General features: G+C 56.0%; 6 protein-coding genes across 6 annotated transcripts; 2 read left to right on the plus strand and 4 right to left on the minus strand.

The window, feature by feature from the left end:
• Nucleotides 1-294: 294 nt before the first annotated feature.
• SETTUDRAFT_91717 (uncharacterized protein) lies at nucleotides 295-504 on the minus strand (the record flags this gene model as incomplete). Its single annotated transcript, XM_008029558.1, has 1 exon — nucleotides 295-504. The coding sequence occupies one exon, from the start codon at nucleotides 502-504 to the stop codon at nucleotides 295-297; it is 210 nt and encodes a 69-aa protein (XP_008027749.1).
• Nucleotides 505-3,129: 2,625 nt separating this feature from the next.
• On the plus strand, nucleotides 3,130-4,287 carry SETTUDRAFT_32543 (uncharacterized protein; the record flags this gene model as incomplete). Its single annotated transcript, XM_008028851.1, has 1 exon — nucleotides 3,130-4,287. The coding sequence occupies one exon, from the start codon at nucleotides 3,130-3,132 to the stop codon at nucleotides 4,285-4,287; it is 1,158 nt and encodes a 385-aa protein (XP_008027042.1).
• Nucleotides 4,288-4,429: 142 nt separating this feature from the next.
• Nucleotides 4,430-6,188, minus strand: SETTUDRAFT_137906 (uncharacterized protein). The gene is made up of 2 exons (XM_008029559.1): nucleotides 5,799-6,188; nucleotides 4,430-5,747 (listed from the first exon to the last, which is right to left on the minus strand). The coding sequence occupies exons 1-2, from the start codon at nucleotides 6,146-6,148 to the stop codon at nucleotides 4,610-4,612; spliced, it is 1,488 nt and encodes a 495-aa protein (XP_008027750.1). The 5' UTR covers nucleotides 6,149-6,188; the 3' UTR covers nucleotides 4,430-4,609.
• A 174-nt stretch (nucleotides 6,189-6,362) lies between these two features.
• Nucleotides 6,363-8,916, plus strand: SETTUDRAFT_172228 (uncharacterized protein; the record flags this gene model as incomplete). The annotated part of the gene is made up of 4 exons (XM_008029560.1): nucleotides 6,363-6,546; nucleotides 6,600-7,181; nucleotides 7,226-7,523; nucleotides 7,581-8,916. 4 exons carry the CDS (start codon nucleotides 6,363-6,365, stop codon nucleotides 8,914-8,916), a joined length of 2,400 nt encoding a protein of 799 aa, XP_008027751.1.
• A 1,512-nt stretch (nucleotides 8,917-10,428) lies between these two features.
• On the minus strand, nucleotides 10,429-17,669 carry SETTUDRAFT_118108 (uncharacterized protein). Its single transcript, XM_008029561.1, has 4 exons — nucleotides 17,452-17,669; nucleotides 16,487-17,189; nucleotides 11,002-16,341; nucleotides 10,429-10,952 (listed from the first exon to the last, which is right to left on the minus strand). The coding sequence occupies exons 1-4, from the start codon at nucleotides 17,598-17,600 to the stop codon at nucleotides 10,785-10,787; spliced, it is 6,360 nt and encodes a 2,119-aa protein (XP_008027752.1). The 5' UTR covers nucleotides 17,601-17,669; the 3' UTR covers nucleotides 10,429-10,784.
• A 1,945-nt stretch (nucleotides 17,670-19,614) lies between these two features.
• SETTUDRAFT_163999 (uncharacterized protein) lies at nucleotides 19,615-22,651 on the minus strand. Its single transcript, XM_008029562.1, has one exon. It carries the CDS (start codon nucleotides 22,568-22,570, stop codon nucleotides 19,922-19,924), a length of 2,649 nt encoding a protein of 882 aa, XP_008027753.1. The 5' UTR covers nucleotides 22,571-22,651; the 3' UTR covers nucleotides 19,615-19,921.
• Nucleotides 22,652-22,896: the final 245 nt, after the last annotated feature.

Here is a 22,896-nt window from a genome sequence, read left to right on the forward strand (position 1 = left end):
TTGTGGTGGACCCAAGTAGGAAGCCCTTCTCGTCCATATTGTAGATGTTATGCGGCGCAACGTCGTAGTCATCGAGTTCCCGAAGATGAGATCGAAATATGATCGATAACTATCATGACTATCAGCTTCGTGACGATTGCGGTCCATCCCGGTGGTGTATTTGATGGTAAGGTCGGTGGTGTTGCGGTCCAGAAAGCGTGTGACCTAGCTATCTGACGGCTCCCATTCTGCAATATTCGACACAAAATTTTTTATCATGGACCTGGTAGGTGCAAGCCCACGACTAGAAAGCTTCTATATATACTTTACAAGCTCAGCTTTATGTTGTGTAGTGAGTAATTTCGTGTTTTCTGCGGCGGCTGCACAGGACTGGGTTTGTTTGTGGTGGCGGCGCGTCAACGTTGACAACACAACACCAAACTTTTTCGCAGCTGCTCTATACGAAAGTCGTTCTTTGGGATCTTGCGCATCAACTGCTGCAAGCGCTTTCTTAATTGGAGTCATGGTGGTGGAGTTATCACGCGTTGAAGTGGGTGGGTCTGTTTTGGGAAGGTGCAGATGGTGTTGCATCCGCTGAACAGTTGCACGCACTGACCACCTACAGTATGTCTCCGATTGATTCCCTTATCTGTTACCGCTGGTTTTGCACGTTCATCTTGCATACTTGCGCAGGACATGTTCTCCAGGGTGTCCAGTGTCCTCTTATTTTTTTTGCGGTCCGATGCAGGGCGCCTGTTTGCGCCTGGTCGACGCTATTTACATACCGACATGGGTGCCATCGCAGGACGTTTTGACCGCCTGCATAGAGAGATGGATGCTAGCTACATGGATTCGTGTGCTCGGAGCGTCGCATCGGAGCAATATGCTCTGCTGGTAAGTAATATCGGATCGTCTGTGCGGGCACTTCGGCACAACGAATGCTCACGAGTGAGCCGGACTATTGACGGCTGTTTGCATCAAAGGCCGGGCCGGGGGCGCACGTTGCTCGTAATGTACTATGTGTGTAGTAGTTGGAGCGCCGTCGCGACTAAAACCGAGAAAGGATCGGTGTTCCAGAAGGATGATACATTCGGCCCTTTGCCCACAGCTCAGCGTCGCCCTCGGCCGCTCTGCATTGTCCAATCGAGCCGGAATCAATAGTGCAAAAGAGTTGGAGTTGAGTGTGCACCGCCCACGGCCGTTGCATTGCTATGGAGAACCTGGGAATTACTCAAACGTGGCCATGGGATTTTTGGTCGCCGACCTGGATGTGCATGCATCGGGAGCGAGATAGTCACGTCCCCTTTTATCATACGATGGGGGGGGGGTTTTTCTTTGGCGTCCCAAGGCATGTCGTTGGTCAAGGACACTTAGCGGTATGGAACTCAGGTCCCCTCGCCCGCCCGCCCTCATCGGCCCTTTACATGGTAGACCGCAATTCCGGACTATCGGCGTTAGGATACGCCTGCGTGTTACGCATGCCCCACAGAACGAGACGTTTGAAGTCGTGGGGATCGCGCAAGGACTCAGCGTGTCTTGTGGGTCTGGCTTGACAACGGGCGTCAGATGTTGGCTCCACTCCAACGCACGACAGCTTGACGTGCCCATTCTCTCGGACTCTCTGCACGGCCTCATTGGCCACATAGCCCGTTCGCCTTCACATGGCCAAGCTGATCGTCTGTGGATGTCGCCAAGGTTCCCGACACGGCGCCTTTGGAGCGGTCTGCGTACAACAAGGTCGTCGTCGTCGTCGTCGCCGTCGTCGCCGTCGTCGCGATGCCATGGGACGGAGCTCGCTGCCCAATGTCCGAGCGGCCTGAATCAGGTACATGCACACGGCAAGATTCGACCGGAGGCCTACTCCGCACACCCTGGGCCAAAAACGGCTGGCCAAGTCATGAACCAAAGTACGCGATGTGACAACAGACACTCAGTGATGCCCAACCCAACCGAGAGCCATGGTCATGTGGAGAGGCGCCAGGCCGCGCTTGAGCGGAGCATCCAAGGGGAGGGGGGAGGGTTCGGACCAACCCTTTTTTTGTCGACGCGACATGCCGACGCGCAATCACCAACCTTGAACACAATGGCGCAACAAATGTCGTGCAGAGGCAAGGTTAGCAGGTGCCTACTGTCTAGAGCGAGGGGGAGGGGGATCCACTCTATGTAGCTTTTGCAAGGGACGCTGGATGCTATTCCCCGCTGCTGTAATAGTACTCGGGGTTGCTATCGTAAGCATCCTTGGGCCGGTGAAGAGACTGCTGTTGTTGAGAAGTATAGGTCTAATCTGTCATCATTATGTCACCTTTGTTATTGCTGCTGCTGCTGTCATGCTGAAGACTAAGCACGTACTTGGAGTTCCAAGATGCACAATCTATGTCCATATGAAGCTCCGAGCTTGCCATGATTCAGTAGTCCTGGATGGACTTGCATAGACGAAACCGTCATGTTGTGAAACGTATAGCATGAAAATGACATATTTTTTGATGTTTTGAAAATAGTGTTGATACATGTGTACATGAGTGAAGGAGAGTGTGAGAAGATGGAGTATCCTACGTAGGTGTTCTTGCCCTTACCCTCTTGGCCACTGTCGTCTTCACAATACTCGTCACTTCCCAAGCATTATCGCTCTTTCCTGCAAAATATCTTGACCATGTGATTGTCTAAATCTACTAGTCTTTCTCTATAGTTATGAGTTGTCTCCTTGATTGATAGCTCTTGATTAGTGTGTTCTCTCTATGCTCGTGATATCGCATCTACATCAGCTTCGAGCTTCAAACAAAATATATGATTCCAATTGACTTGCCTACAACTTCATGTCTCACTCATGAGTCCCATCTACATTCGTGTGCAACATATATCTATCTATACAAAGCATATGGCGAGGCAACAAGACCATGTGATTGATGTAACTGTAACTCGACGAACCATACCCACCTATCAATTTCCCTCGACACACAACCGCACGATGCCTGAATTACAATGTGCTACCATAAGCCTGACCAAAGAACCTATAGAAAACAGCATGTCAAATACACCTGTGCCACTAAGTCCTGGTTGATCATACGTCTTTCACTGTACACGTTGTGATGAGAACGCGCGCTGTGGCTTCAGCCGCAAGAAAAACAGAAGCAACCCAAGGCAGTAGCGACAATGTATCGATACCCTCCTGTCCCATGTGCACCTCCATCTCCGTATCTCACTCCTCTACATTATCCTCACCACTTGACAACACAGTCCTACAGCTCAAGATACATGTCCAGGCCCCTCTGGGCAGAACCCCGTCGCTACTACGAGGCGCCGTATCCACCATCACCACTACAGCCACCGCAGACGCCCTACCGCCCCGTAGAAACAAACTCCCGCCGTCACTCCAGTCCAGCGCATCCACGCCAACAAGACCACGTTCCCCGCAAGCCGGGTCTCAGGGACACGCAGCACACCAGACACGTGCATTTCGACCTCCCTGTTTCGCAGCAAAGCAGCATTAGGCCCGCAAGAACGGCCGCGAGAGAAGAACAGGAGCGTGTGAGAGAAAGATACCAGGCACGACGAGAAGAAGAAGAAGAAGAAGAAGAAGAAGAAGAAAAATCATATCCTCAGCCCCATCACGCCACTACTACTACTACCACCAGCACATCTCTGTCTCGCTCGCACAACCCCCAAATGCCGCCTCCAACGACAACAGCAACAACGGCAAAGGAATTCCAATCCTACTCTTATTCACACCATCACCACCACACTCGACAAAAACACAACACCACACCTCCAACCCTCTCCTACCCCCTCACCATCCCGCCGCCCCTCTCACTCGCACCGCCCGCCCGCCCAACCGTCTACATCATAACATACTCGACGGACCTGATCCGCAGCGAGACGTCGGCGATATCGCTTCTCGCATCGCAGGTGCCACGACGGGACCCTCGAATCCCGCACTTGTACACGATTGACGCGCGCAACATGCAGCCGCCGTCGGCGGCGCTGTGCGAGCGGTACTCGGGCATCTCGCCGCTGATCCAGGACATTGTCATGCAGGATGCGTGTGCGCGGCGGGCCGCGAGTACTGCAGTGCGCGAGCTGCTGCGGTTTGGCGACGAGGAGAATCGCAGGGAGAGGCGCGGCCAAGGCGCCCGGAGGCTCGAGGTCAGTATGAGTGTGTGTTGTCATGCCGGTACGCATCGCAGTGTGGCGATTGCGGAGCGCATTGCTCAGTGTGTTAAAGCTGAGGTGGGTAGGTTGGGCTGTGAAGAGGGTGTTATGGTTGTTTGTCGCCATGTTCATCGTATCAAGGGGAGGGCGGATCCTTTTTAACCGTCAGAGACGACATGTTCTGGGCACCGTTCGCTGGTACTCTTTGCCTGGCCAAGATGCTGGAGGGAGCAGCGTCAGTGTCTGTCCTAAGAGCGTCCCGTGTGTTGCGTCCAAGTTGTGCATGATACCCCTAATTGACGAAAATTGAACTCCGGTATTGATTCTTCTTTACATGACAATAAAAACATTGCGTTACTCGCTCATAGCCCAACCGTGCTAAAGCCTGCTCGAAGCTACTTCCGATGCTCCAATCCCATGACTTTTCCTTGCTCTAGCTATTGTAACATTGCAAATCTCGTACACTCTTCTCTCTTCCCCCCGTCTACGCAGTCTTCTTCTTGCCAATGCTCGTGTCAATGCTGCCCAACACCCACGTAACCGCCAAAAAGGCAAACAGGCCCAGTGTAATGACGATAGGCTTCCGGTATCCCGCAATCCAGGGGTAGTCATACGTGACAATCAGCTCGCGGTCCCTGAAGTCATCGACCAGGTTGATGGCAGTCAAGGTCAGCGCAGTGCGGCCCACAGTATCCATGAAAGTCTTGTGCAGCGAGGTTTCATTGGCCACAATGGGGACAGTAGTCGTGAACTTGACGTTGGTAGCGCCTTCGGGGAGGATGACGCGAAGGTTCACGCGGCCGTACGACATGCCCTCAACCGAACGGGGTCCCTCGAGAAAAGGAGCCTTGAACACGTACGTATCGCCCGTAGAGAGCTTGCGCAGATACGAAGACAAATCAGCATTCCAGCCAATGCGGAAACTGTACTTCCAGCTTCCGAAGATGGGGTACCGTGGCTTCAACACCAACAAGGCATCCTTTTGGCCTGGACGGAACTTGGAGGTCGAGACGTTGCCAATGTCATCAGTAAAGTAGGGGTCCACGGAGCCGGGAGCCAGAGGAACAATAAGATCCTTGAGCGCAAAGGTTGGGGGGTTCATGTATGATTGCTTCTGCCACTCGACACGCGAAAAGTGGTTCTTGAGTGCTGCACCCTGGTTGACGAGCCAGTACCTCTCCTCCGTGGCCAGGTTACCGCCCCAGTGCGAGACTTCGAGATCGCGCTCCAAAAGCGTTGCTTGCATGATGGGCTTGGTGTACTCGTAGCGCACGCTTACGGGGTGATGAGCTCCAGCGGGCACATTGTTGTAGAGTCCATAGGTGAAGGTAGAGCCCTGCTTCTGGGGGTCGGCCTTTTGCTCGTCGTTGAGCTCGGCGGGGACGGTCGTGTAGTCTGGTATGTCGCTGTTGGGAAACTTGACCTTGGTGCGCTGCTTCTCGGTCAGGTAGGCTGATGGAGCGTATGCGTTGAAGTCGTATTGCAGGTACTGCTTCTCTGTCTGGGCAATCTCCGCGGGCACAGGCTTGAGGGTGGACAGGATCGAGTAGGAGATGCTGATGGTCTGCTGCGCCTTGGGGGCGAGGGGTTTGGGGAGGTGGATCTTGTAGAACTCGACGGAGCTGGGCTTGTCAGTCGCGGCGCCATGCAGATGTGACATGCTGCACACATACCTCTCAGCGTCGAAGCCTACAACCTCGACCTTGAAGGCGGCCTGCTCAGGCGCCTTCTTGTCCCGCACTTCCAATCCGCCAATCTTTGCCAGCACGCTCGAGTCGAAGGGCAGATAGTATTCCGACTGCGCCTTTCCATCAATGTTTTCAATTACGACATTGATGACCTCTCTTGGGTAGGCCTTGTCCAGGTTTGTGTTGCGGACGAGATTGGCATTCTTGAATACCTGGGGTGGTGTGAATGTGCTGGGCAGCACTTGCTTGGATTGCAGCGGCTGGGAGAGGTTCAATTCGGCGCTGGCGAAGCTTGCTAGAGCTGCCAGGCAGCTTGTGAGGGAGAGAGGCCTCATCGTGAACAGCAGTCGCGCTATCCAGTCATGTATGAGGTCGGGGGCTGGTCGAAGGAATGTGGTCGGGTTGGCGTGTTGGTTCGACTGATGCGTACGCGGCTATTGCGTCGTGTTCTCTTCGGAGTTCCAGGCACCTCCGCGTCTGTGCGCGAGCTGCTCAAGCTCCACCACCCCTCCATGGCTTTTCTACAGACTGCCCCTCTGCAATCCCACCATGAGGCTATTGGCAAAATCACTCCGGAGGCCCCTGGCGCCCTCAGCGTCTTCAGCGATAGCCAGGGCGTCGGGGAGGCGCCATCTGACCAACAATGGCTTTTTTCGTGTCTCGGACGAAGTGCGCGAAGCTGTGAATTCCAACAAGCCCGTCGTCGCGCTCGAGACGACCATCTACACCCATGGTGAGGGCACAGATAGAATACATGCATGTCAAGGAAGCTAATTGGCCGGCCAGGCTTCCCCTATCCCGACAATGTAGCCCTTGCCTCCCTTCTCGAAAGCGTCGTCCGAGCGCAAGGCGGCATCCCAGCCACGATAGGCATCTTGGATGGCGTGGCACGCGTGGGCTTGGATCCAGAGGAGCTCATAAGACTGGCTTCTTCGGCTGGGCAGGCAAACACGTTGAAGCTCTCACGCAGAGACCTGGGCTATGTGTGTGGCACGCGACTAACCAACAAGTCCTTCAATGGCGGCACCACCATATCTGGGACCATGCTGCTGGCGCACCTCGCGGGTATCAAGATTTTCGGTACAGGCGGGCTTGGTGGTGTCCACCGCGGCGCCGAGTCGAGCATGGACATCTCGGCCGATTTGACGGAGCTGGGTAGAACACCAGTCACAGTGGTTTCCAGTGGCTGCAAGAGCTTTCTGGACATCCCGCGAACAATAGAGTACCTTGAGACTGAGGGCGTGGGCGTGGGCACATTTGCCGACGGACGCGCCGGAAATGTAGACTTTCCCGCCTTTTGGTCCAGAGACAGTGGAGTCAAGAGTCCCGTGACTATCGCAGATGAAATTGAAGCTGCTGCTGTTATACGTGCGTACTCACTCTGCCTGACAAACACCTCTAACATTAACCAGATGCACAACACACACTCCAAATCTCTTCTGGTCTCCTTTTTGCCAACCCTGTCCCGACAGAGTTTGCCATACCCAAGGAAGAAATGGACATTGTCATCGAGGAGGCTCTGCGACAGGCCAATGCCGCAAACATCTCAGGCAAAGACAACACGCCCTTTGTGCTGGCCAAGATCAAGGAGCTTACCAAGGGCAAGTCGATCCCTGCCAACAGGGCGCTCATCGAATCCAACGTCAAGCGGGCCGCCATTGTAGCACGAGAACTCGCCGTTCTAGAAGCGAAACAACAAGAAGCCCAAGGGTGAGGCCGGCACTCTTGTTGCTCAATAGTATACTGGCGCTGATGTAAGTATCCTAGACCTACTTCTTACTTTACACCTGTTCAGTCCAGTCCGGCGTCTACCGCAGAAGAGCGGCTACGCAATGCATCTCTATCACCATCTGAGTCCCCTTCTACCCCTGCTGCCACCAGTATATCATCTCACCCTGAAATGCAGCAAGATGCCGATGTTGTCGTTGCAGGCGCTCTTGCAGTAGACTTTTCGTGTGATTTTGCTCCCTTGACAACGTCTGCTAGCCAGACGGACCCATCTCCACATACATCTAATCCTGCCATCATCACACAGACACTCGGAGGTGTAGCTCACAACATTGCAAAAGCCGCTCATCTGCTCGGTTCATCTGTCCGCCTGCACAGTGCCGTGGGCGACGACCTGAGTGGCCGAGCAGCCATCAGCCAACTGCAAGACGAAGGCATGTCAGTTGCTGGCATCAAAACACTACCAGCTCCATCCCGGACCGCACAATACGTCGCCATCAACAACACCAACAAAGATCTCGCCCTCGCCATGGCCGACATGTCGATTCTAGAAACAATGTCTGACGACACAATCCGCCAACTTGCCAACCACGTCTTCACGCAAACGTCTTGCCCGCCAAAAGCCTTCGTCGCAGACGCAAACTGGTCCTCGTCTGCACTGCACACTTGGCTCCAAGCCGCGCGCGACACCAAAACCACTACAATCTTCGAGCCGGTATCGACAGCCAAAGCCCTGCGCATCTTCCCGCCGACAGGAGCTCCCTCGGTGTTCCCCACGCCCCTCGCAGACATCACAACGCCCAACACATACGAGCTCGCCGCTCTGCACGACCACGCACAGCAAGCTTCATACTTTGACCACCCCTCCTGGTTCGCCGTCATCGACGCCCTCGGCATCCCCAACGCAGGTCTCCGCGTTCCACTCGCCCTCGCCGCAGGCAGCGCCCTTGTCGACCAGGGCATTCCACAGCAAGCCATCAAGCTCCTCCCCTTCTTCCCTACCATCCTGACTAAACTGGGGCCTGACGGCGTGCTCATGACCAAGCTACTTGGCGCTGATGCCCCAGAACTGCATCTAGATGCCGAGCGCCCGTTTGTCCTAGCACGGAACATGCGTCCTGCTACTGGTGCTGCGGTAGGCGGCCTATACGTCCGCTGTTTCCCCGTTGAAAAAGTCCTCGCGCCGCATGAAGTCCAGAGTGTAAATGGCATCGGAGACACGTTTTGCGGCGCCCTCGCCCATGGAATCGCCCGCGCACAACGTGTCCAGGATCTCGTGCCGTTTGCGCAGCGAGCTGCAAGCTTGAGTCTGCAGAGCCGTGAGGCGGTTAGTGCCGAGTTGAGGGGGTTGAGGGGGCTGCTTGGGAGGACTTGAGGGGTGTTGTTGATAATGATGAAACATGAAAATGCAAAATATCCAGAATATGTAGAGTGAGAGTTGTATATATATTTGTAGGATTTTCCTTTCTTAATCCCCTTTTTGTTCCATGCGTGCTGTGCGTAGCAACAAACAAGAATAGGATCGAGAATGTGGTTGATATCGAGTATTCCTTCCTCTCCATTCTTCTTCTTTCTTTTCCTTCACATACTCGGTCTTACCTCTTACTTACTTGATTCTTACTTACACGGTATGTAACGCTCAGCTACGCTAGAACAAAGTACACACCAGGGCAAGAAACTCAGTTGGGATAGACAATGTATTATACGTATGTAGTGAGGAGAGGTAGACATATATATAGATAGAGTAGATAGTAACATGGTTTCTCTCTCTCTCTCGTACACACACAGACACACATTAATCCAACTAAACCAATGTAAAAATTTTAACAAACTGTGACTTCATATACTCACACCCACATACACACACACACACGTAGAGACAGACAGACAGGCAGACAGACAAAAAGAGTAAGCAAAAAAAAGTTAAGAATAAGAATGTGGTTGTACTTTGTAGGTCGTGTTTGTTGTAAACACGGGATACAGAGTATACCCCCGCCTCATCCACCTACACATGTACACATGTACACATCCATCCATCCACACATACATACATACATACATACATAGAGAGGTAGAGAGGTAGAGACATACACACGCACACTCGCACAGCCTTTCCTAAAAGTATCAGGGAGAGAGAGAGAGAGGGGGGGGGCATGGAAACCGCGAGGATGGATAAAACCCCCAAAAAACCCGAAAATCATAATCGCACCAAAACCAACGTTGAAGCAATAAACTAAAAAAGAGAGAAGAAAACAGAAGAAAACAAAGCACACCATGCTCCCCTCTTCGACACAAAAAGAGGTACTTAGAGGGGAAGGGGGGGTAAAACAACACAAATTCATCGCTCTCCTTTGCCTGGCCTGGCCTTGCCTTGTGTCGTGCTTTGCCTCGTGCTTTGCCAGAAGCCCGTCGCGCCTCCCCCTTACCGAGAAGCAGCAGCAGCAGAAGCAGCAGCAGCCGTAAAAAAGGAAGGAAGGAACCCAACAAAAAGGAACAAAAAAAAACCAGGAACCTCGAGGTCTTTGCATGGACAATGGACAATGGACAATGGACAATGGATAAAGCGAAGCAAACAACGGACCAAAACCAAGCAAACCACCAAAACCAAGCAAACCGACAAACAACCGAGCAAAGAGAAAAAAAACAAAAAAAAACAAAAACAAAAAAGCAGTTCCATGTGAAAAGAAGAAGAAGAAGAACAAGGAGAAAAAAAATGACCATGGCGCCTCCTTGTTCTCCGTGAAGTACCCCAGAAACGAGGTAGGCACTGTCTGTCTGTCTGTCTGTGTGTACGTATATATGTATGGATGTGATTGTGCGTAAGTGATGACATTGCTATTGAAGTATCTGTAACGGGGTAAGCCTCCAGGGCAGTAATGTTTGTCTTGTTGGATATGGATGAGTTTGTGTGTGTGTGTGTGTGTGTGTGTGTGTGAGAGTGACAAGGTATGATACAGACAGACAGACGCCGGGGAATCCGCCGAACCCCTCCCCCCATGACCCGACCCGTGCTATGACGCCGAGGTATGAATAGCGAGGAGAAGAAAAAAAAAGAGAGAGAGATATGACTGATGGATTAGGATAAACATAGAGTGGTTGTAAAGGTATGACTTTGGTGATGGTGATTCTGCTTCTGATGATGATGCCGTGTCGTGGTCGTCATCTGCTCCTTTTGCGTACACCGTGGGGCGATAAGGTGTCATGACGTGACAGTAATGCGTGTGTAATGGTCGTTGTCGGATCTCATGAGGGTGCCATTCCCTCCATTGCGCCTCGTTCAAACTCCTCAAGCCGCTTCAGCTTGGCCTCCAGTTCCGTAAAGATGTCTCCCATGTGACAGGCCTGTTGAAGTAGAGGGGCAGCACCGAATGGCCTTATCAGATGGCGCAGGGCAAGCGTGTTTACACAAGACTATTATGCTGTTAGCATTCGATGTTTCGTCGTAAAATTAGAAACTCACTTCGATCCTAGAAATCTGGTGCTCCACAAAGTTGATCAGGAATCGATCCGTGATTTCACCGCCCCGACTCTTCATTCTCTCCAACAGCGCTGTCTCGGGTGGCTTCAACTCCACACATCCTGGACTCTCGAGAGAACTGCAGAGCATCTCTAGGCGCAGACTGATGTTCCAGAGATCCCATACATCTTCAGTGTCAATGGTGAGCTGACTACCCGCCATCTTTTGCCCAGCTGTAGCCTCGGCTTTCTGCTCTGGCTTCTGGTCCGTCTGTCGCTGGACGGCGAGACGGCTGGCGAGAGAGTGTGGGTACATGAGGTAGATGTATTCGGGATTTTCCAGGCCCTTGAGGCGGCGTTCGCCTAGGTCTTTGACCTCGAAACCCTGGCTGCTCAGAGAGCGCAGTTCGCCACGGATCATTTGGCTGTTAAGATCATCGCCATACGCCTCTTCTGAACCTGCCGAGTTGTTGCGGTCGCCCTCAATGTGCGTCTCGAGGAGACGTTGAATCTCGGCAATAAAGTCCGATGAGACTGTGATCTGGCCTCCATCGGCGACAGACGAGATACGCGAGGCGCGATTGACCATGGGACCAAAGTAGTCCATACGCTTGGTGACGGGGTCGACTTCGCACACAGGTGTACCCCAGTGGATACCCATGCGCACTGATAGACCTCGGAAAATGACATTACCATCAGCATCCACCACCTCTTGTCCGTTTACGCTGTTGAGAATCTCCTGGGGCCATTGGACCTCCAGCAGCTGACTTTGGATCGTAAAACACCAAAGCAACGCCGACGTTACCGTGCGGAAAGCAACCATGAAGGCATCACCTTCAGTCTTGACTTCGTAGCCGCCAATGATGCGCAACTGTCGGCGCATGAGCTCGTTGTGCATCTTGATAGCGGATCGCATGGCAATTGGATATGTCTCCCACAGTATTGTCGAGTTCTTGATATCGGTAAACACCAGGCTGACTTCTCCAGTTGGCGCGTCCACCTCATTGTCAAGTCGCGCCAGCTTGGAATCGCCGACAAGATTACCCTTCTTTCCACGCCTGCGGGACGCGCCCCAGTCGGGATCAGCGCCGGGAGCAGGAATCAAAGACATGCTCTGAGTGCGGTACCGAGCACGCTGCTTGCTCTTGAGATCGCTGACTCCGAGCAACATGACCATGATCTTGTTCGTGGCACCAAATGCAATCGCCAGATCGCGAAGTTTCTGAGCAGCGCTCATAAGATCATTGCGCTCGGATCGTGCAACATCGACGGCAAAGTCTGGCGTGAGATATTCCCAGAGTTCCCGGGAAGCGACCAAAACCATCTCATCAGTATCGCCCAGAGTCAGGTTCATGATGTGGGGCGAAGCGATGACGGATGGTGACATTTGCACGTAGCCAAAGGCTCGTGAAACTTCAAGCACATCATTGAGCTTTCCCTGCCGCGACACGAATCCTCCAGCCTCTCGTATCCTGGCCCGCTCTCCTGGCTCAGCGGGGTCGTGTTTTCGTGTGAGAATCTTGTGTCCTCCTTCAGATCGAATCAGCAGTGCCTGTGCATCACCGACGTTGGATATGTAAAGCTCCATCTCTTTCAGAAACAGTACAGTAGCCACGCTTCCCGAAGTCAGATCGTCATCGCTGAGCTCGGGCACCGAACTGCGTTGTTGAGTCGGTGACGTGAAAGCGTTCTTATCGAGTGCTTGGGTCGCAGCAGTAGCCAGTTCCTTGTTGAGCCCTAGGTAGGTTCGTCTCAGGGCATCTGACGGGGTCTCCTGCGGTCGCAAGCGTTCAAGCTCATCGGCGAATCGGTTCTTGAAATTGTCGTACAAGTACTTGGCGATCTTGGAACCGCCTCCAGCAAGTGGTTGTGCGTCAAACAGCCCCAACAGCTGTTCATCGTCATGACTGCGGAAGCGGGGTACAACCATGTCCATGGTCGAAATGTGCTCGTTGCGGCCCAGTGAATCTGCCATGCCGTACGCCATTGTGCCGACAGCCGAACCTGCTGTACGAACTCTGCGGTCTTCTGATTGCTCGGGAACCGAAGGCACCATCATGGTAACGTCCATCAGACCAAGAACCCTGAGGTTGATCAAAGAACTAAAGTCTGTGAGGTCGCGACCTTCGCGCATGCTCGTGCCGTTGGCACTGTACGATCCACTGGGCTTGATCTCCAGGCGTTTGTTGCCAGACAGATTGAGGTACCGCAGTTTATGGTTCCAGTTCCAATTCCAATCGTATGGCCAGTTCGAGACGTTGTACTTGAGCGAATTGCTCGCAACATCGAGAACGGCCAACTGCGCGACCTTGCCAAGTTCGGCGGGCAGCACTTGGAACTTGTTGTTGTTGATATGAAGTACCTTGAGTGAGCCGACTTCTTCGAGGTCCTCTGCTGGCAAGGATGTCAGGTCATTGCCTGACAGATACAACTCGGTGAGATGTTGCCATCTACGAATGGTGCGAGGCGGTATGTCATAGATGAGATTGTAGCCTAGGTTCACGATTCGCAGTTCGGGTAGCAGACATAGCTCGTCAAAGACGTCGTCGTTGAGGCGGTTGTCAGCCAGAAACACATGTCGTAGGGAGCCCGCAAAAGTGGTGGCCAGCCGACTACTCAAACTGGAATCTTTGCGGGACATGGGGGTCACAGTTCCTTCAGTTGGCGCGCGAGACGCTACTGATGTCTTGCGCGCGGTACTCGTTGAGTTGTAGGAGGCCATGGATCCTTTTCGGTTTGACGGAGCAGGCGAGCCACTGACGGTAAGTCCACCTGACGCCTGACTAGGACGGCGGTTCTGGAAGTCTTCCAGTTTTCCTAGCTCCTCGTAACTTGGAGTCGCCTTAAGACTCGGTGTGGTCACAGTCCCATCTGTCTGTGGCTGCTCACCATTGGTTACCTGGGGAGGCGCCGCACCTGGCTTGGGGAACGCATCAAGGACGTTTGACGATACATTGAGCGTCTCCAACCGACGTGCGTACCACAGCTCCTGAGGAAGTACGCTAAGATTGTTCTCTCGCACATCCAGATACCGAAGCTCAACAAGCCGTCCAATTTCCGCAGGCAATACGTCGAGCGAATTTCGAGCCACACTCAAATGCTCCAGTCTGTACAGCTTTCCAATGTTTTTCGATATCGACGTGAAGTGGTTCTTGTCGAGAATAAGCTTAGTGAGACCCGTAAGTTTGGAAAAGAGATCATCGGGTAGCTGGGCCAGTTTTGCCGATGCAAGATTAAGTACTGACAACGACGGCGTTGGTTGCGTAAGGCCAAATCGTGTGACGGGGTTGTGGTTCATGTGCAGCACGCGGATCTTCGGGAAGTAGCCCTCAAATGCCGAGATGGAGTTGTGACCTATCATGAGGTATTCTAGTCTCGGTAGCTGGGACATGACATCCATGCTATCGAGTGCATTGAACCGCACATCGATTTCCCGAAGGTTGACCAGATTGCTGAGCGTGGGCGGAAAACTGCCTGTTAATTTGTTGTTTGTCGCCCAGAGCCTCTCCAGACAAGTCAGCTGTCCAATCTTGGGGAGGCTCGAGATCGAATTGAAGCTAATGTCGAGGTCGACAAGCGTCCGCACTTCACACAGGAAATCAGGAAACTCGTTCAGAGAGTTGGAGCTCAGGTTCAGACTGCGGAGTGCGCGGTATTGTCCAAAGTAGGGCGGTAGTCGGGTGAGGCCGTTGTTGGAGAGTCGGAGGCCTTGCAAGCTTTGCAGCTTGTACAGCTCAGCTCGGTCGAGCGACTGCAGGCGGTTGTTGGAAATATCCAGCATGGTCAGGCGGCTAGCGAGGCTAAGACTAGGAGGTAGCCGCCGGGCATCGTTGCTCGTGTATTTGATTTCTCTTAGGTTGGTGCAGGCAAGTATGAAGTCTCTGGGGACGTCTAGTGATAGGTTACGGGAAAGATTGAGTGATATTATCTCAGTCGCCTTTTGGTACAGTGTGATAGGAATGGTGATCAAATTGCGCCCTTGGAGGTCGATGTGACTGAATTTCTGCATCTTGCTGAAGCCAGGGTCCCGCTCCAGACTCGAATATCCACTCATCTTGGCAGGGAGGAAAGTAAACCTGCAGAGATAACTATTGTCCTCGCGGCCGACATCTTCCAGGCGATCCTTGTCCGTATATCCGGCGAGTTCTAGGAGTCGCTTCTGTATGAGTAGAGGGCGCTCACTGCTGTCCAGCTGCCGCGAGGTGTCGTGCTTGCGCATCACAATGTGGTAATTGTCCAGTTCGTCCTGCAGCACGGTCTTTTTTCCTAAAATTTGAACAATCTCTGCTACCGTCGTGTTGAGCGTGGCCGAAAGCGTTGCAAAAGTCGAGTCGACCCTGAATATGCGCAAACAATACGTCTTGTTGTCGTTTTCTTCTTTGGTAGGCGTAGGAATGTCCTCGACGTCCGTCGGCTTCTCGATTTCGTCCTTCATACGCTTCACGGCCCAAGAATCCGGAGCATCCCAAGCCGCGGTGCCATCGTCCTCGGGCGGAACCCCAAAATCCTCGCCAAACGTCGGCTGCTTTTGCAGCTCTCCCACGGGTGGCGTCATTGGCGGTTGCTGCTGCAGGTTGACAATGCCCTCCATGTCGTCCAGATTTCTGTCCAAGAAGAATACGGCATCGTTGCCTGCTGTGCTAGCAATATTGTCATTAGGATCCCGTCCGGTGGGCTCGTTGACTGGCGCGCGCTTGTCTTTCCTGAAAGTAGGCAACCGGTGATGAGGGGCCCTACCCCTATGCTCCTTGCCTTGCGACTTATCATCAAAGCCAGGGTTGTTTACCTGGCGCCTCGCCATGTTGACCTGTGGAGAAGGCTCTTGCCTTGCAAGCCGAGCAGGAGTAATGGACGGGTTTAGCGAGGTGGCAGAGGCGGTCCCCGAGGCAATCAGGTTCTTGAGGCTGTCCGACTGCTGCACGGTTCGATCCGATTTGTCCTTGCCTCGCAACCGTGCAAAGAATCCGTGGGCTGGCTTGCTAGTGCTGGGCGACCGTTGTGCTAGTTTTTCATCCCGTGTCATATCCGAGTATGAGCTTGGCGTAGGACTTGACGGGCGCCCCAACAGACTCGTCTTGGAGGCGAAAGCAGAGCTCAGAGCCGAGGGCTGGTTCGGGCGGGCACTGAATGTGGAGTCCTCGCGGCTAGTAGTGGGTCGCAGAGTGTAAGATTGGCTAGTGTCCGGTCGTCCCTCTGATGGCGCCTTGTTTTCCTCCTTGCTCCCTTTGTGTCGGTGAGTGGTGCCCGGCAGCCTTACATTAAGCTTGTGGTGCGATCGGCCGGACTTTGCTGAATGTTGCTCGGACGAACGACGTCCGCCATTCTCAGGGTACGCACCTATGTCCTATTCAGGGAGTTAGTGGATGCAATGGCCGGCATCGGCGCAAGGTGACATGGGATATGCGAAGGAGCGAAGTTGTTCATGTGCAGTGCAATCCAAGTGCCTTCCCTTGGGTAGTATTCCCCACAAGCTCATGGTTCAAACTCACCTTGGGATCCTGGTACTCCCATGGCGTGACTTCAGACGACGCCTGCGGTGTGCGTGGGCGCGAGCTGGTAGGCGAGGTTGGTCGCGAGTGGTGGCCGCTGCCTATGGTGTTGTTGAGGGAGTTGCCCCGGTTGCGCTGTGGACGCGGCGGTTGCGAATCGCCTCCATACGGCATGCTCAAGCTGGTTTCTGAGCTCTGGCGGCCATCGGCGGGAAAGTCCTCGCCAAATACGTTTTGCAGCCTCTTGTGGAAGCCTCGACCGATGCTCGACTTTGATCCCGTACTGCTGACTGTGGTGGCGCTGGCGACCGAGGGCCGCCTGTCGTCCTTCAACGGGAAGCCCATGTTGTCCTCGCGGCTGCCGGTGCCTGGGCGGAAGCCCGGCGATGCCAAGGAGACGTCTTCATTGGAGTCGTTGAAGAAGCTGCTCCAGATGCCGTTGGCCATGGCGCTTCCGTTGGGCACCGAGGAGGAGGACCAGGGCGTGACCTGGGTGGTGCTCGTGGCGGTGGGCGGGTTTCGCGATATGACGGGCACTCTTCCTCCAGAGGTCTCCAACACAGCCAGCTGTTTCCGGTGTTCTCCGAAGGGGCTCATGGCGACGCCGTCTCTATGGGAAGGCTTCCATGGCCGATGCGAGGGGTCTTTTGGTGGAGGGGCTGGGGGGACGGTGCCGGGCGATATCTCGCTTTCCCGTTCAGCACTACATGGCGGCGTCAGCAATGCGAGTGCAGAAGAGGGCGGATGCAGCAGCGGCGAGGCGTGAGACGGGGCGAGAGACCAAGAGAGACTCTAGGTGAGACATGGGTGCGGGCGCGGGTTGTCGAGGCTCTGGGACCTGAGCAAGAACACGCGGCGCGGGAGCAGGGCAGGGCACAGGGTCGAGGACGCACCGCGCATGCAGACGGTCCCCCCCCCCGCTTTGGCGGGCGCCTGAATGGGGGACGAGATGTGGAAATACGTACTTGGAATTGAGCGACTTGTCCGTCTTGACGGTGACGGGCGTGCCCCTCAGCGAACCCGCGCGTCCATAGGGCCGGATGGTGTCGCCAGAGCGCGAACTCCACGAGCTCTCTACCGAAGCATGGCGGCCGACCGTCTCATTCCTCGTCATGGTCGAAGGCGGCGGGGCGTGCAGGTTGTGCGTGTGTGTGTCGCGACGAGCCCGCGCAGATGCAGCGACGACGTGGGCGGGGGAGCGGGTGGGTGGCTGCTTGCGCAGAGGTGCCTAGGACGGCTGCTTCATCGAGGCGGGACAGCAGCTGGAGGTGTGCACATGGGCGGCGGCGGCGGCGGCAGCGGAGGCGGAGGCGAGGCGAAGCGAGGCAAGGCAGGACAGGGCAAGGCGAGGCGAGACGAGACGACCAGCACGAGTAGCACGAGTAGTGACACCAGCACCAGCACCGGCGACAAAGAGGGCTCGGCGGGCGATGGGGGGTGGGTGGGTGGGTGCTGAGTTGGTGGGCTGGGTGTGGGCGAAGGATGCGCGGCGGGAATGTGGGGGAGGACGAGGACGAGGACGAGGAAGACGGGAGAGGGGGATGGGTGGAGAGGAGGGCGGGCGGGCGGGCGCGAGAGAGAGGGAGGGGGGGAGGGAGAGGAAGCGGGAGGGAGAGGGAGAGGGCGAGGGCGAGGGCGAGGGCGCGAGAGAGGGTAGAGGATGGGCAGGGCGCCGATGCACGAGGATAGCGATGGAGAGGCGCGCAGGCACAGGCACAGGCGCAGGCGTGCAGCAGGCGGGTGGGTGGAGCGTGTACAATGGCAGCGCCTTGAGCAGACGGCTGGGATGCGCTCTCGTGTCGCGGTGGGAGGAGGGTAGCAGTAGTGGTGGTGGTGCTGGGCGGTGGAGCTGGGCGGCGGCGATGGCGGCGATGGCGGTGGTGGATGGGGGGGGCATGGGCATGGGAGTGGGCGTGGGCGTGGGCGTGGACAAGGGCTTGGGGCTCGGGGCAGCTCCACTCTGCTGTATGGAGAGCGGCATGCTCACCTGTTCTCGAGCTTCCAGGCGCCACCTGCGCCCGCCAGACGCCCTCAGTATTCCTCGCCCAGCCAGCGACCCGGCGAACCCAGCACCACGACGGGGCCCTACCCGCCTAGAACACGCCAACCTGGGGGCTGTCCGCATGCAGTAATCCACCATCTCGACACGCTTCCACATGCACACCACACACTACTAGTACATGCTCCATACAGACATACATACAACACACATACACACACACACGCGCACTGCAACACACACACCTGCCACCCCTACCCTGCCCTGCCTGTCCCTGCGGCCGCTGCCGTTACTATGACCACTACTATTACGCCTACTGCACCGCCCTAAACAGCGCCCGTGTTAGCTGTCGCACTGCTGCTCCGTGGCATGGTGGCGCTGTCGCACCTCTTCTCCCCCGCCCAGCAAGAGAGAGACACACACACACACAGAGAGCAGGAGAGAGCAAGCATCCACCACGCGCCTGTCTGCTCGAGCATCACCGTCAAAAAAGATAGCCCCCCCCCCACGACTTGCCAGCCAGGGCCATCCCCGAACCCAGCCTTGACCGCAGGGGCTCCACGCTTGTCCACGCTCCCTCCCCTCGTGTCTGCCACGAGCTCACACCCACACCCATACACATGGTGGTTCTTAATTTTTTCTTTCTTGGGCTGCCCGCAAAAGCATAGCAAATTGCCGACCTTTGCACATATGCCGCCGTGCCCACGACAAAGCTCTTGTTTTGCATCTTTTCTCCGACGTCTGGCGTCTGCCCCCCTCTCTCTCCGAATGCCTCACCACCCAAAGGTCGCGTCTCCCTTCTCCTCCCCTCCCCTTCCCCCCCCCCTTATTACGCCAACCTGGCCAACACACGCTGGCGCTATCTCGACAACCTTTGAGCGCGTGAACCCTATCCTGCTGCTAGTAGACACACCCCAGCACCCCAGCCCTCGTCTCCCCAAGTTCACCTACTCGCACCGTTTCACCACAGCCCCTCGCATTTCGTCATTGCAACCTCCCCCACGAACACGTGAACCCCATGTCCCAAGCAGCCCAACCTTGTCGAGCCTCTGACTCACGACCACGGCCACGGCCACGGCCACGACCACAATGTCACGTGCCGGCCCATCGAAACATCGAGTCGGTAACAAGCAATCATTAATCCTTCTAGCCAACCACGCGGCTTCTAATCTCTTCACGCCTTCTGCCAACGAAGCACCCTAACAATGCCATGTGCGCCTGTGCCTTGATTCAAACAAAAAAAGAAAAAGAAAACTACTACCATCTGTCCGTCTGCACGTCGCTGCCGTCGGCTGACATCAGACCAGCTCAGACATGCCATGCCCCTCACTGTGCACACAAACACTGCTCATCCTTTTACATGTACACCCCTCCCCCGCTTATACTTTGGGGCGTGCCGTACTATTTTGCTTCGCCAATCTTGACACGCCTCGGGCCTACTGAGGCGCTCCACCCCCTTGCAGTGCCCGCAGAATGTCTTGGAGAGACTGTGCCCCGCCCTGCACGTTGCCCTGCTGCTGCGGGTTCGCCGCCGGACCCGGGTTCTGTCCATACGCCTGGTACGCGTAAGGATACTGTGCCTGAGCCGGTGCCGGTGGAGGTGCCGGTGCCGGTGCTGCCATGTGCGGCTGCGGCTGCGGCGGTTGCTGCCCGCTCATTGCCCCAACCACCTGGAACCACTGTGCCCATGCTGCCCAGTTCGCTGCCTGGTTCTGCTGTTGCTGCGGTGGACCGGGAACCGGACCCGCAGCTTGCGGCTGCGGAGTATACGACGCCTGTGGTGCATAAGCTGCCGGCCCTGGTGGAGGAAGCGGCGGTGGAGCAGAAGCATACGGCATTGCGGGTTGAGAGGGGCCTGAGAACGGCACCGGCCAAGTTGCGCCGCTGTTGTTCGCATAAGCGTTGGCATTCGAGGGTCCAGAAGGCGCCGGAGAAGCGTTTTGCTGTTGCTGTTTCTGCGACTGCTGTTGCTGCTGCTGCTGCTGCTGCTGTTGTTGCTGCTGGCGCTCTCGCTCCCTCTTCTCCCGCTGCCGTTGCTTGCGGTTCTTGTTCTTGCCGCCGCCACCGCCGCCGCCAGATGGTGACTGTTGAGAGGGGGGTTGCTGAGAATACGATTGACTACGGTCTTGTTGGCGTGCTGGAGACGCAGAGGCGGCTGACCGGTTCTCCTGATAGGGGCCGTTCCTCTGCTGGTTGTTCTGCTGAAACTGCTCCTGCTGCCTGCCGCGGTCAGGCTGATTCTTGCCCGCGCGTCCGCCCTTGTCGCCGCCGCCTTTGTTGCCTTGATTGTTGCCATGGCCTGCCCGATCAGCTCGTTGTCCTGCGCGGTCATTGCGGCCTCCCCCAAAATCGCCACGTCCGCCGCCGCCATAACCTCCTCGGTCAGCACGGCCACCGCCGCCGCCGCTGCCGCCACCACCACCACTACCACCACCACCAAAGTCGCCGCGTCCAGCAGCACCTCCTCGGCCACGGAACCCACGGCCTCGATCGCCCCATGGACCTCCTCTGTTGCGGCCCATGCCTCTTCGCACATGGCTGCGGTCTTCAAGCGGTGCACCCTGGCCAACAATCTGCTCAAAGTGGTCAGGCCGAGCAAGCGGTTTGTACATGCCCAGGTCCTCGTCTTCATCGTCACTGTATTTAAGACCGCCGCCTTGGTACTCCATTGGCCGGTAAATGGGAGGCGGGTGAGCATCCACGTGTAGCCTGGGGCCAGTAGGTATATTCACAGGGGCCTGTTCGTCGTTGGTATCGGACCTGGCTCGCTTCTTGGCTTTCTGCTCGCGCTTGTATTCAGCCTCCTTCTCGTCGTCTGAGAACTCGACTTCGTTGGTTTCTTCGTCGTGCAGGTTCGATGCATCAGTGTGTTTTTGTCGGCGAATGGGCTCCGTCTCGGTAAAGGTCGAGTGCTCGTCGACATAGTAGATCAGCGTGTCCTTCTCAATGCCTAGAGTAGCAAGTTCAGCAGCGTCATTAAAGCCAAATGAGTAGCGAGGCTCCTCAACGCGGCCAATCTGCTCCGACACCTTGCCAACAACCGTGCGGTCCTGCAGACAGAGGACCGAGCCAGACTCGAGCACCTGCTCGTCTCCAGACATCTTGGCCTTGACAACCACCAGGTTGCCGACAATGGATTCGACTTTGCCGAGTTCTGTAATCTTGGTGTCCTCGGTGACGGTGATGTCGGGCTTCTCGTACTTTTCCTCCACTTCATTCAGCGTCTTGACCTTGACGGGGCCCGAGGCACCTGCATCGTCTGCGGCCTCGGCCATGAGCAGGCGGGCCTGCTCCTCGGGGTCCAGCAGCTCGCCCTCGTCGGAACTGTCGTCAGAACTCGAGTCGGAGGACGAGTCCGAGTCTGAATCGGAGGCGTCCGAGTCCAGCTGCCACTCGGCATTCTTGTCGCCCCTGTTGGCCTCGGCCATGCGCACAAACTCGGCCTTGCTATCAAAGGCGGCGCCTGCTGCTGCTGCGTCTTCAATCTCGTTTTGCTGGTCAATGGCCGCCGTCAGTGCCGCGTCGAGCTCGCCGTCGGTGTCGGCGGCCGGGGAGTCTGCGGCAGCGGCAGCATCTTGGGTAGACGTCAAGTGTGCGGCGGGCAGGTCAGCGGGCGAGGGCGATGAAGGCCTGCCGTGCGGTGGAGCATCATGCTGCGCCTGCGCTTGATTGGCTGCAGGCGGCTCGCCTGAGATACCGGCCTGCGCGTTCGCGTTTGCATCATCGTAGAAGGCCTCGCCGTCTGAGAACTCGCCGTCTTCAGGTGCTTCATCTGGGGCTGCCGCGCTGCCCTGCGGGTGAGGCTGTGGGGCCGCGGCCTCGCTCGACCAGCCGAGTCCTGGAAGGTGAAAGGCGGGCGCGGGTGCAGCCGCGGCAAACGTCGACGACGTCGTCCCGTCCACAGCAGCAGGCAGCGCAGAGGGTTTGACTGGCGTGTTGTCGTAGAAGTCGTCGTCCATGTCATCGACAGGCGAGCCAGGCGCGTCCAGCGCAGATGCAGAGGTGGAGGATGCGCCATACTGCTGTGTGGGAGCGTCCGCCTCCAACCGCGCCCTTTTGGCCGGCGGTTCCAGAGAGTCGGACATGTTCGCGTGGCTCTCTCTCTCGCGGCAGTCTTCTCTGAAGCGCGCGTGATGGCTGCGGTAGATCAACTGCGTTGTCAACTGCGTTGTCTGCACGGTGATGTTCTGGGACAGGAGAGCTGGCCCAGGGAGAACGTCGCCTTTTTCGACGCGCGCTAGGCCGCTTGGCGGACAGGCGCGAGCTCAGCCCTATGGCGCGGGTGAAAGCGGAACGGGCGATCTCGTTCACGCACCGCCCTGCACCGCCCTGCACCGCTGGCCCATTGGCGAGCCATTGCCCGACACTGTCGTCGACCAAGTGTGCACAAGTCGACTCGCCGTCGCCGAGC

The sequence above is a fragment of the Exserohilum turcica genome (assembly GCF_000359705.1).
Source record: "Exserohilum turcica Et28A unplaced genomic scaffold SETTUscaffold_3, whole genome shotgun sequence".
NCBI lineage: Eukaryota > Fungi > Ascomycota > Dothideomycetes > Pleosporales > Pleosporaceae > Exserohilum > Exserohilum turcicum.

What these genes read in the sequence shown, in the direction of transcription:
- SETTUDRAFT_118108 (XM_008029561.1), bottom strand. Translation starts at nt 17,600, where the DNA reads ATGACGAGGAATGAGACGGTCGGCCGCCATGCTTCGGTAGAGAGCTCG. An exon ending in GACAAGTCGCTCAATTCCAA is followed by an intron (nt 17,190 to 17,451) that starts GTACGTATTTCC and finishes GCCGCCATGTAG; the next exon opens with TGCTGAACGGGAAAGCGAGA. An exon ending in GGGAGTACCAGGATCCCAAG is followed by an intron (nt 16,342 to 16,486) that starts GTGAGTTTGAAC and finishes CTCCCTGAATAG; the next exon opens with GACATAGGTGCGTACCCTGA.
- SETTUDRAFT_137906 (XM_008029559.1), bottom strand. Translation starts at nt 6,148, where the DNA reads ATGAGGCCTCTCTCCCTCACAAGCTGCCTGGCAGCTCTAGCAAGCTTC. An exon ending in GTAGGCTTCGACGCTGAGAG is followed by an intron (nt 5,748 to 5,798) that starts GTATGTGTGCAG and finishes TGACAAGCCCAG; the next exon opens with CTCCGTCGAGTTCTACAAGA.
- SETTUDRAFT_163999 (XM_008029562.1), bottom strand. Translation starts at nt 22,570, where the DNA reads ATGTCCGACTCTCTGGAACCGCCGGCCAAAAGGGCGCGGTTGGAGGCG.